We start from the raw sequence: 12,044 nt of genomic DNA, 5'->3' as shown, positions 1-12,044 counted from the left end.
CCAATGTGGAAGTCGGAGCACCAAAATGCGGAGATATCTTTTGTGCTGGACAATCCTGCGGTTTCTGATCTCGTTGGCTCGCGAGATGCGTAAATCTCCGAATCAACGACCGGCCTTGCCTGTTCAACAACCTCGGACCCGGAATGAAGACCCCAACTTCGACAACTATTCTATACGGCACAGGCCTCAAAAATGGCCTGGGATCCAACACGGGGTTCTGTCTTTACTGTCCCACGGCCTTTCAACGGGTCGGTTAATAGAATAGAGGCCCCGTTCACAAGATGCCTCCATCCTTCCCATCTCGATGCATTAGCTGATAACTTGTGTAGAAATGAGGCATCCTAATGATGCACCCGAGGCTCTCGTCAGGGCATATTCCAGTATTGCCCTGTTGCTCGAGACTGTCATGAAATATCACAGGACATGGTCCAAAGACGCAAGCCGGTGCACCCATATCGCCACGCATGAGCACAACCACCACGATGATGGCCGAGGAAGAGAGTATCAAATGCCGGGGCTCAAATTGTCGACCTGCAGGTGCTCTCGCAAATTCAACCACCAGAGAGCAGGAGAAGATCGCCAGCTGCCTCCTTCCCCAGCCGCGCCGGAGAGGCATGCAGATGTCTCCGTGTTTTCTCCCCTCTTATCCCATATGAAACATGCCAACTGTGCAGCTCCGCCTGGTCCCGGAAGAACAGACTATGGCGAGGGCTGCTGCTACATCAGATAGCTTGAGAAAACTGTTGGACCTTAAGCTGTACTGAACTGGGATCTTCTGGAGGTGTTCCGGTTCCTAGCTAGGGGCGAGTGCCCGGGCTGGCAGACCATAGTGATGTCTTCATCTGATTTGACGGCTTCGAGAGAGCCTACGAGGCAAAAAGATAGGTCAGTGAGGTCAGTAGCAGCACGAGAACCCCCACTTCACATGTTACCGGGTGTGCTTTCCTCGACCGTCACCACGGCCATGAGGTTGTGGCCCTGGCCGCTGCGGACCAGCAGGCTTCGCCTCCAGCTTGCATGAGCCTGCCTTGCCGAGGGTGGAGGGTGAATGATCGAATCCCCAGCGGGCACGACTACAGCCCCCAGAGTAGCTACCGCGTGAGCGTTTGCGCGAGAACAAAGAGTATCGCCTATGGCGGCACCACCAGGCGCGAAGAACATTACCCGCTGCTGGCCCGCCTTCGTGTATGCTGCTAAGGGGGCCACTTCCGGGACTGCCATTTACCCTCGATATCTCTGGGGTAGTTGTGGGTGTGTGGTGCTGTAGATGGTTTCTTGGTGGCTTCTACCTCTTTCCCCCAGCCTCCGTCCCGGGCGAGCATCCCGTTTCTTTGGCACGATAGTACGTTTCTGCTATCTGGGCAGGGACCGGCGTGTATCGGCCAAATTGATGGACTTTTGGCTGATTTCAACGTGGCATATTAGGCTGCTCGCCTCTGCCTGCCGCGCCGATCGCCTCTGGCCTGTCTTGTCTGCACGGCGCCAAGACGCGTTTCGATGGCTCGTTTCTCTCTCGTGCATATGCAATCCATGAAATTTGAAAGCCGGGATCGTGAGAGAACCGTGGACGACGCTGGCTTTCTGCTTGGGTCGAGAATGCAACGTTGGTTGGGACCTAGCGCATCTGTGCGGAGCTTGATACCAGAAGCGACTCGGAGGATATGCGTCAGCCCATGGTTGTCTCTATGCCATATTTTCAGATCGCGCAAGGTGCCGCTGTGGAGTGCCAGATTCAAATCGGTCCGGCTTTGCGGCCCGGTTAGGCCAGTACCGCCGGAGGGGCGCCAAGCCTCTCGAGTACCGTATCTCCTCCCCGTCCGGACACAGACAGGTACCTCTACCTACCAGTAGCAGACAGAAAGTGACCTGGAGCTAGACGGGAGGGCCATCATCATCATCAACACCATCATCGAATACTTGACCCTCACTCCGTGATTGTCGAGCCTCGCTGTATATGGCTATGAAGGGAGCCGTCCAAAATGTCGTCGACTTGTCCTGCCCTGCAATAGCCTTCTTCTAGAAGCGTACACGTTTTGACGACACGTCAGCGTTGCAGATGCAGATGGGCTTGCTCTCAAGTGAGGATTGCACGTCCGGAGCAGCGTTTGTTTCGGCTGAGCCGCCCTGTTGTTCCGACGGACATAGGGCTAAGACCAATGTTCAACGCCACGAAGTGATTTCGCTCTTTCCTTTGTTATCTTGACCAGACTCGACCCGCGGTGGAACCGGCATCGAGTTCCTCGGAGTCGGACACCTGGCCATATCTGACCATTCCATCGAGCACGTAGCCATGTTGCTCTCCCTCGACAGACGGGCCGACGATGAGGAAGTAGTTCGGAAGGAGGAAGTTGGTCACCAATGCGCTTGTTGTGCTTGGCTGGCTGAGGGCAGCCGACATGCCGTCTGGATGATTGGCATAGCTGCTGGTCGAGGACCAGTGGGAGGTTTTCTGTTGCGGGAAATGTCAAGTCTTGTGATGTGCTGCGCTAAAGACTGGCATATGGGCCTCGGTGTGGTGCCTCTGCCTGATCCCACCACTCGTTAAGGAGGCGAGCTGTCAAACCAAATTCCGTGCAGTCAATCTTGTCTCTACCTCATTCGTTGCGTGTGACATTATCCATATCCAGGATGGTCTCGTCTACTCCATCATAGCCTAGGCGTGGAGAAAATTTGTTTCAGCTGAACGGATGGCCGCTCAGCCAGACATGCTGAAATTGTCGAGAGATTACCATCATTTGAGGCCTGAAACGGCTCCCAGATGCATGTGTCTGCCACGTTATTACCACCAGGCCACCCTAGCCTACGTGAGGATGTGATGTCTGTTCTCGAGTGTCGATGTTTGCAGCACGTGCACCTAGTTAGAAATATCTAGTTTGTTCATTCCTCGCCCCTATGTCTTTTGCCGTGAGATTTAGACTGGATGCTGCTCTGCGTTCAGGACCTTTCGGCGAGAGAGTGTGTCCAAGACAAGCCCCCGGCTCAGTATTCAGGCATCAGGCATTTCTCTGTAGGTTGTCTCAACATACCGCTGCGAACAGTGGCTACACATGAGGTGGATGGTGCGAAGTCGCTGGCAGAAGTCTCTGTTACAACATCGGGTCTGTAAAGTTGGAGTGTCGTTGATTTGGTGTTCGGCACTTTCCAGCGCGGTATTATGAATTACCAGGTTTTGAGCGATGTGATTGGCAATTCCCGAGTCCTAATGGGCCAGAGCGATCCACGGGGCATTTATGAGTCGTCCAAAGCCAAACGCGGGGTGACGCCACTACCGAATCCAACCTGGAAGACAAGCACAACGTGCACGTCAGCCTCCAGCATCTATCAAACAGACACGGCAGAGCTTCTGTTGATCAGCATTATAAACGTAGATACTAGTTTGGGCGCAAATCGTCCTGGAGCCGACGCCCTGGATCCATCATCAACAAGCAATCGCGTGCCAGACAAGGTGGCGGGTGTTTTATGGACGAAGCCGGCAGCTCCATCGCAGGAGACTGTTTCTCCTTCGGCGTCCCCAGCTCCAAGACCTCACACATCTGTTCCAATGACCCAACCATCCTCGTTGCCACCGCTCACGCCGCAGTTTTGTTTCTCGACAACTGTCCTTCGAGGTAGGCCTCTTCAAACTAAGACCAAACCTTGGCTAACACCGAGCCTCAGATTTTCTTCGGCTGTCGAGGGGCACCATTGATGACACAATCACACAAAACCTCAATGCCTTAGCAACACCATCTAGAGCGGGGTTTGATCCAACTTCCACCTCTCGCCTGGCGCGGCCAGCCACACGGCAGATTGATGCAAGCTCCTGCGAAGCCTTCAAAAACCAGGTTCTATTTCCGTCGTGGCAGTCCCGCTCCGATGTGTTGAGCTATTGCACCTTGGTGGCCACGAGCCCTGATCCCGATGACCCTGAAGCCACTCTCAGGGAGACAGAAAAAGAGAAAAACAGGGAGCGTGTTGTGGACGAGAGGTTGGATCCATATTCGTCACGTTTCTTCCCACGAGAGGCGCGAACCGAGCAGCTGGCGACAATACTTCGGCAGGAAATGGGCGTTGAAAACATCGTCCGGGCAAGAAGCTGGGGAATTGTTCGGGAAAGATGCGGTGATATCGAAAACAGCTGGGAAGATGCTCTGGCTCGCTGGCGAAAGCTCCATACGGCGTCATAGCCCGAAGCGGCAGGGTCGAGTGAAGTGATGTAAGAATAAGGCGTACCACGACGGATGTTGTGGCTGTATGAGTATGTAGAACATGTGAACCAAAGTACAACTCTTAGTTACTACTTCGCCGTGAAGATCCCGGCGGCTGAGAGAGCTCCCCGCCGGGTTGCCAGGCACGGGAGAGCTCAGATGAAGCTTTAAAGCTCCCGGGTGGCTGCCGAGAGCCCCGAGTCCGGGGGCATTTTAGGCGGGCAATGGTGGGGTCAAGAGGGACCGCGCCTTCCCACTGATTGCTCAACTAGCCAAGCAGCCCACATTGATCGACCGCCGCATTGTGCGAAGTGCAACACCATCTCCAGCATCCCGCGGACCGCACGATTTTTGACGTTCCCAACGACAAACAGCACCGCAGAAAACAGGCCGGCTCTACAAGCAACCTCCAATCGAAGAGGCACCCTCTCTGTCGGTTTGGCCCCACCAAAAGCATTTCCATCACTGGTTGCGTTAGCTTGACATCTGACCTTTGGCATTCGCAGTTGGCATCACTCCGCCGGTGCACTCTCGCTCCATCCCCTCTCTCCGCCCATTGTCGCACATAGCAAGCACCAACCGGCAGCCGTCTTGTCCTCCGCTGTTCTCTCTTCTCGAACCGCTCCCCCACCGGCTTACCACCGTAGCCAACCCCCGCAATCTGTCCCGATGCCACAAATACTCAGTACCAAAGAGGCCAACCTCTTCCGCCAGGTCATTCGTGACTATGAGGAGAAGCGATACAGAGCGGGCCTCAAGGCGGCCGAGCAGATCTTGAAAAGGAACCCCAAGCATGGCGACACCATGTCGATGAAGGCCCTGATCATGAACGCACAGGGTAAAACAGAGGAGGCCTTCAACCTGGCCAAGGAAGCTCTCAAGGTTGACTTCAAGTCACACATCTGCTGGCATGTGTACGGCATCCTGTACCGTACCAACAAGAACTTTGAGGAGGCTATCAAGGCCTACAAGTTTGCCCTCAAGCTCGAGCCTGAGTCGCAACAGATTCAGCGCGACTTGGCCATCCTCCAGGTGCAAACCCGCGACTACGAAGGTTACGTTCAAAGCAGGTTCGCGATGCTCAAGGCGCGCCCGCAACTGCGTCAGAACTGGACCGCGTTGGCTATTGCTCACCATCTCGAGGGCAATCTTCAGGAAGCTGAGAGGATCTTGACCACTTACGAAAAGTCCGTGTCGGTGGCCCCTTCAAAGACTGACTTTGAGAACTCGGAAGCGCTCCTTTACAAAAACTCCATCATTTCTGAGCAAGGAGAGACAGAGCGGGCCCTGGAACACTTGGAGCAAGAGTGCAAAAAGTGCTTGGATCGGTTGGCCGTTATGGAGCTACGGGCCCGTTATCTTGCCGAGCTGGGACGGAAGGAGGAGGCGGAAACGGCATATCGGGCGTTGATTGATCGAAACCCAGACCACACCGACTACTACAAGCGCTTGGTGGACGTGTTGGGCCTGACTGCCGAGGATGAGGCTGCGCAAAAGGCCATCTTTGATGAATATTCTGCCAAGTATCCCCGCTCTGATGCTGCTCGTCGTTTGCCCTTGGACTTTTTGACAGGTTCGTCCTTTGCTTTTGTACATTGGGCCCATGAAACAGCTATTCTGACCTCATGATACAGGCGACGAGTTCCGAACTGCAGCCAAAGCATACCTGGGCCTGATGTTCAACAAGGGCGTCCCATCAACATTTGCCAACCTTAAGCACTTGTACTCTGACTCCTTCAAAAAGGATACTCTTCCTTCGCTGGCCGAAGAGTACCTCCAAGAAGCCGAGGGTTCCAACGCAGAAGCCAGCAGCGACAGCTCCAAGGGAGTAGGGGCTGCTCTTTTCTTCCTCGCCCAGCACTACAACTATCACATGAGCCGCGACCTTACCAAAGCGCTCGAGTATGTCGAGAAGGCCATCCAGTTGGACCCAAAGAGTGTCGATTTTCAAATGACAAAGGCGAGAATTTTCAAACACCAAGGCGATATCGCGAAGGCCGCCGAGGCCATGGACCAAGCTCGCCTACTTGATACAAAGGACCGCTACATCAACACCAAGGCCGCCAAATACCAGCTGAGGAACAATGAGAACGAGAAGGCCCTCAACACACTCGGCCTTTTTACGAGGGCCGAGACTGTCGGCGGCCCCTTGGCTGACTTGATCGATATGCAAGCGATGTGGTTTTTGACTGAGGATGGCGAGGCGTGGCAGCGTCGCGGAAACGTGGCTCTAGCTTTGAAGCGCTACCACACCGTATTCAACATTTTCGACATTTGGCAGGAGGACCAGTTCGATTTCCACAGTTTCTCTCTTCGCAAGGGTCAAATCCGCGCATACGTGGACATGATTCGCTGGGAAGACAAGCTCAGGGAGCATCCATTCTACTTCCGGGCTGCTCTGGATGCCGTGAAGCTTTACCTGTCCATGTACGACAAGCCAGAAGGCGTGAACGGCGCCAATGGCAACAACGCCAACGGGGAAGACGCTGCCGAGAAGAAGAAGGCGGCCAAGAAGGCCAAGAAAGAGGCACAGAAGGCGGAGAAGGAAGCGGCAGAACGTGCCGCAAAGCAAAACCCCAACAAGGCACAGAAGGATAAGGAGGAGGAAGTCAAGAAGAAGGATGATGACCCGAACGGGGTGAAGCTCGCCGAGACGAAGGATCCCCTGGGAGATGCGATGAAGTTCTTGGAGCCACTTCTCCAGTTTAGCCCCAAGAACATTGAGGGCCAGATCGCGGGCTTTGAGGTCTACATCCGCAGGAGTAAGTCTTTCGTGTCAGTGATGAACGGAAAGCTCCGGCTTGCTAACATAACGATGCAGAAAAGTACGTGTTGGCCGCAAAGTGCCTCAAGGCAGCCCAGGCTCTAGATGAGAACCATGTCAAGGTTCAGGAGCTCGCGGCCACAATGCAAAAGACGATGGACGGTGTCCTGGAGTCTCTGGCCCCCAAGGTTCAAGAAGCGCTGAAGACAGAGCTCGCCTAAGAAGAGGTTGTAGAAACTACCAAGCGGCCGAGAAAAGTTGTTTCTGGAACACTAGTTATTGGTAAAAATGGGCAACGGCGGTGGGCGCTGATGTAGACTGGGCCATGTAGCTTCAACTGGGTTTGATCATGGTAGTTTGATGGTAAACAAAAGCGACATTACAGACGCATGCAGTAGTATTGATTGCTGTCTGCAGATGGGCAGGTGAGAATGTTGTGGTTTGCATGAGACATAGCGACACTTATCTTGTAGCACAATGCATACATCAAGATGAAAAATAGAACAGGGTCTGTATTATTGTGTCGTATGTAGGTGGCTACTTGAACAGTACACAACCCAGGCTGGCGGCGCGCTCTGGGCTAATTTCCGAGCTTCCCGATTTGTTAATGATGGAACCCTCGCATTCTGAACCCGGGGCGGTTTTTCGCTGCGAAAATGCGAGTCGATTAAACCCACCACAGGCCCGCTTTGTAGCCTGGGATCCCCCATACCCGTAGCCTCTTCTTTATTCACCAGCCGTGTTGTGTTATTGATAGCGGGCGGTGGTTTGAGGAGACCATCACCTTTGCGACACCCGACGTCTGTGGGGAAAGGATCATCCGCTGACGATTGCCCTTTGTCTGTTGCCGTCCCTGTTACCTTGCTGCACTGTTTTGTTGTTGGCGACACTTTCTCTTCTGGGGACCGCGCATTGTTTTGGTCGCCGTCTTTTGCTGAGAAACGGGCCTTCGCAGTATATTTTAATCTCCAGAACAAACAAACGCGAACCAACACGATGGACCAGGACGCGATGGCGAATCCAGCCAAGACAGCAAGCCCGGAAGTCGTCGAGGCCGCTGGTCAGGAATTGAACAATGCTCTTGTCCTCTCCCCGGGAGTTACACTCACTCTTGGGCCCGAGTCTCTTCTTATACCAGGTAGGCCCGCACTGTTAATGAAGCTCTTGGGCACATGGGAGTTATCAAAAGCTGACACCGGCGCAGACCAATTGGTAACCAAACCCAACCGATCATGTTTACCCAGTCTAGGTACAGATAGATGAGCAGTGTTGAACAAGACAGCATATGCTAACCCAATGACCAGAAACGAAGAAAGGCACACCAAGCAGCATTCCATATTACAACATTCTCTGGGCGGAGACTTCAGAAGACCGTAGTTGGCTCGTAGTGGACTATGCTCATGAAGATAGCCCGCATCATCTCATGGTTCGCAACCTAAAATTTGCCGTCCCGGCCCAGACTGCCGAGCAGACAGATGACTATATGATAAAATGGGTTGAGAGCCTCCTGAAGCGGGCCTACGGCACTGCCGTCCGCCGTAAGCGTGCTTGGGTCTTGGTAAACCCTCATGCTGGACCAGGGGGGGCCGACAAGATCTGGGACAAGGAGGTCAAGCCTATCTTTGAGGCGGCGCGTATACCCATGACGATCGTTCGGACAACATATTCAGGCGAGGCAGTGGATCTGGCCCAAGTACTGGACATCGACAATTATGACATTGCGATCCCGTGCTCCGGTGATGGGCTACCTCACGAGGTGTTCAACGGCCTGGCAAAACGGCCAGACGCCCGCCGGGCTTTGTCCAAGATTGCCGTGTGCCACATCCCCTGCGGTTCTGGAAATGCAATGAGCTGCAACCTCTACGGCACTCACCGGCCGACCCTGGCGGCGCTGGCCATCATCAAGGGGATCCCCACCCCTTTGGACCTGGTCAGCATCACACAGGGCGAAGAGCGGTTTGTCAGTTTCCTCAGCCAGGCCCTGGGCGTGATTGCCGACTTGGACCTGGGAACCGAGCATTTGCGCTGGATGGGAGCCGCCCGCTTCACCGTTGGCTTCCTCATGCTGGTTCTGCAGAAGAAGACATACCCCTGCGATATTGCCGTCAAGGTTGAAATCGAACACAAGGAAAGCGTGAAACGGCATTACCGGGAGCGCGTCATGCTGGGAAGCACCGACGTCGAAGCGAGCAACGGCAGCGGACAATCCAGAGCCTGCGATGGAACAGATGCCGATGGGTGCCCCACGACATCATCATCCCCATCCCTGAGTGCGGCAGTAGACGACGGTGGCCCGGGCCTCCCACCACTCAAGTATGGCACCGTCATGGACAAGCTCCCTGAGGGATGGGAGCTGGTGCCTTATGAAAAACTTGGTAGCTTCTACTGCGGAAACGTGAGTTTTGAATAGGCGGCCCCCGTGATATGTTGAAAGCTCAAACTGACCTTGCGGGTGTCTAGATGGCCTACATGGCGCCCGATGCCAACTTTTTCTCGGCTGCCCTTGCAAATGATGGACTCATGGATCTCATCATCACCCAGGGCGATGTCAGCCCACTCAAGTCTGTGGGCCTCCAGATGGCGGTCGATACAGGCGAGTTCTTCGATAGTCCGTTGGTCACCTACCGCAAGATTTCGGCATACCGTCTCATACCACGCAATGCAGGAAAGGGCGGCTACCTAAGCATTGATGGTGAGGCGAGACCATTTGAGCCGTTCCAGGCCGAGATCCATCAAGGCTTGGGCTTGACACTGTCCAAAAACGGCTGCTTCGAGGCACCCGGTCCCCTCAATTGGGACAAAGTCTCAACAAGTGAAAGGCTACTGGCGTGATAGCGTAGTGTTGTGATTAGCTTTCTTTTTTCTTTTATGGTTGGGCTCGGATAACAAATTGGAGGCACTGATGAGATGAGTTTCATATACCCATGGAAGTGGAGGCAGCGGTGTGAGTGAGCAAGCTTCTAAGCAGATTCGAGGCAGGTGTTTTCCTTGTTTCTTTCTTCACTTCGGCATTAGATCCACACGTCGGGGATAAAGTACTCTTTTCTATACATGGTCTGGCGTGAGATGCAAGCATATGTTGCGGCATTTGAAGTACGAAGAATCAACAAATTGGCATAAAGCGTTTTATGCTCCATCAGATAATTAGATTTCCATGAAGTTAGTCCTCGAAGCCATCCCAGTCGCCTCCATCCCCACCATCTGTCGTCGTTTGATCCTCTTCAACCGCGGACTTGCGGTTGCCTGGGAGACGCTCATCCCCAAGAGAATCTTTAGATCGGATGCGCACAGCTGGTCTCGTTGTGGCTTGCTCTAAAGCGTCCACTTGATCGATAAGGCGCTGTAAGATCTTGCTTGCCTCGACATCGTCCGCTTCTAACAGCCCGACCTTCTCAGCCTCATCCACCCATATGTCCAGTACATGCAGCCTCAACCCTACGGGTATCGTCTGGGGCACCAACTCTTCCTTTTCTGTTCCTTGCTCCACCCGCGCTTCGTCTTCAAGGGAAAAGGGCCATTCATTCAACAGATCAAGAATGTTGTCCACCCTTTGCATATCCCAAGCAGTCTCTTTCCCGCTCTTCTTCTTTTTGCCTTCATCTCCCTTCTTCATCCATTCGAACCCGCTGGCGACGACCCTCCTAACCAGCAGCAAGAACTTTTCCATGCGCAGCACATCGATGCTTGTCCACTCGCGCGCCATGGTCGCCCAGAAGCCGCGCAGCCAGGGGACGACAGCATGGCGAGGAAGCACATTGATAAGGTTGGCCAGCTCGGCGCAGAGGGTTTGTTGAGGAATCGCGCGATCACACATCCACAAGGCGAAAAAGAGGCCCTTCCAGAGTTTGAGGATGTCGAGGGTGGTGAGAGAGGAAGAGATTTGGCGGGACGAGAGGAAGGTATGAAGAGAGGCAAGCGCCGATGTTCGGATTTTACGGTCTGTTGGTGCCATTAGCAGGTCGCCCGCACTATTTACCTTTGACAGAAGGAAGGGGCTACGAACCACTTGAAGCCAAGTTTTTGATGAACGGCATGCTCCTTTCCTGAGACGCCATTTTGAAACGATGACGATGATGATGGGTGCTTTCGAATATTAAGTTGTGGCTTCTGGTGGGCTGTTTGAAGGACACAATCAGGATCGGCGGGATTGACTGGGAGGCAGGGATCGAGTGAATGGTTTGAACAGAGTAGAAGGCTGCGCCAGGAACGGACTCGATGGATGTTGAGCGAACGAAATCTTGTCCGCCCGGCAGAAAATATCTTCCCCACTCAAGGTCTATCAGCCGCACAAGGCGGTCAGCTTGAATGCGCTTGGCTTCTGGTTGGCTGCCTTATGGAAGTCCAGCTTTCCCCAGCTCATTGCTTTTTTGGGCTTGGTGACGCCACCAAAAGCCGTTTCACCTACATGCCTCATCGTATGTGCTTACACCTGGTGCCAGGTAGACTGAGCCGGCCTGGACTACAACTGATGAAACGCCAACCAGTCGCAACTTAATCCGTATCGTTGGATCCTATCTATGAGAGCTGCATATGTCTTATCTCGGAAGAACGGCCAGTTATCCTATCTGTCGCAACGGGGGGAAGACTTTTACTGTCGTGCAACCCTCAATCCCGAGTCTCGACCGTATTTTTTCTGCTTTTTCTTCTCCACTCACACAGATGTCGTCTGCTCGAGAGGGATTAACATGAGGTAAAAAGGCTCTGCTTCATTTGTCGGATAAACACCAGCCCCTGCAGGAGGGACAGGCAGTCTGTCAATGAAAGCTCTGCAACGTCTGAAAAATAGCGCCATGAGCGAGCCTGGCCGAGAGCTGTCACCATCCCGGCCCAAGATGACCCCTTTTTGAGCTCTTACCGCCTGTTTGTCTCCAACAAGCACCGGTGCTTGTTGATTCTTCTCCAGTTCCTCCACAACTCCCGCAAGAGCCGATAGCTGGAGAAAGCGGGCGGGGCGGGAAAGATGATCCCCCTTGCAGCAGCTAGCAACCTGAAAGATGGCACTAGGCCTTGGTTGGAAGGAAGCCAACCCGCTGCTAGCCATCAAGGGTAGAACTTGGATGGAGCTTCGATCCTGGCATGGAAGTTTCAAGGCG

At 53.8% G+C, this 12,044-nt stretch overlaps 4 protein-coding genes across 4 annotated transcripts; 3 read left to right on the top strand and 1 right to left on the bottom strand.

Annotated features, from left to right (window-relative positions):
- Nucleotides 1-3,541: 3,541 nt before the first annotated feature.
- On the top strand, nucleotides 3,542-4,166 carry PODANS_3_1820 (uncharacterized protein; the record flags this gene model as incomplete). Its single annotated transcript, XM_001903417.1, has 2 exons — nucleotides 3,542-3,608; nucleotides 3,658-4,166. 2 exons carry the CDS (start codon nucleotides 3,542-3,544, stop codon nucleotides 4,164-4,166), a joined length of 576 nt encoding a protein of 191 aa, XP_001903452.1.
- A 690-nt stretch (nucleotides 4,167-4,856) lies between these two features.
- Nucleotides 4,857-7,172, top strand: PODANS_3_1810 (uncharacterized protein; the record flags this gene model as incomplete). Its single annotated transcript, XM_001903416.1, has 3 exons — nucleotides 4,857-5,760; nucleotides 5,843-6,949; nucleotides 7,009-7,172. The coding sequence occupies 3 exons, from the start codon at nucleotides 4,857-4,859 to the stop codon at nucleotides 7,170-7,172; spliced, it is 2,175 nt and encodes a 724-aa protein (XP_001903451.1).
- A 1,202-nt stretch (nucleotides 7,173-8,374) lies between these two features.
- Nucleotides 8,375-9,783, top strand: PODANS_3_1800 (uncharacterized protein; the record flags this gene model as incomplete). The annotated part of the gene is made up of 2 exons (XM_001903415.1): nucleotides 8,375-9,346; nucleotides 9,412-9,783. 2 exons carry the CDS (start codon nucleotides 8,375-8,377, stop codon nucleotides 9,781-9,783), a joined length of 1,344 nt encoding a protein of 447 aa, XP_001903450.1.
- Nucleotides 9,784-10,111: 328 nt separating this feature from the next.
- On the bottom strand, nucleotides 10,112-11,005 carry PODANS_3_1790 (uncharacterized protein; the record flags this gene model as incomplete). The annotated part of the gene is made up of 1 exon (XM_001903414.1): nucleotides 10,112-11,005. A coding segment is annotated over one exon (894 nt), but the record flags the coding sequence as incomplete, so codon positions are not given.
- Nucleotides 11,006-12,044: the final 1,039 nt, after the last annotated feature.

Source organism: Podospora anserina, chromosome 3 (genome assembly GCF_000226545.1).
Source record: "Podospora anserina S mat+ genomic DNA chromosome 3, supercontig 1".
In the NCBI taxonomy this organism is placed as follows: domain Eukaryota; kingdom Fungi; phylum Ascomycota; class Sordariomycetes; order Sordariales; family Podosporaceae; genus Podospora; species Podospora anserina.
The sequence above is the reverse complement of the archived record's forward strand: the minus strand, read 5'-3'. Positions and strand labels throughout refer to the sequence as shown.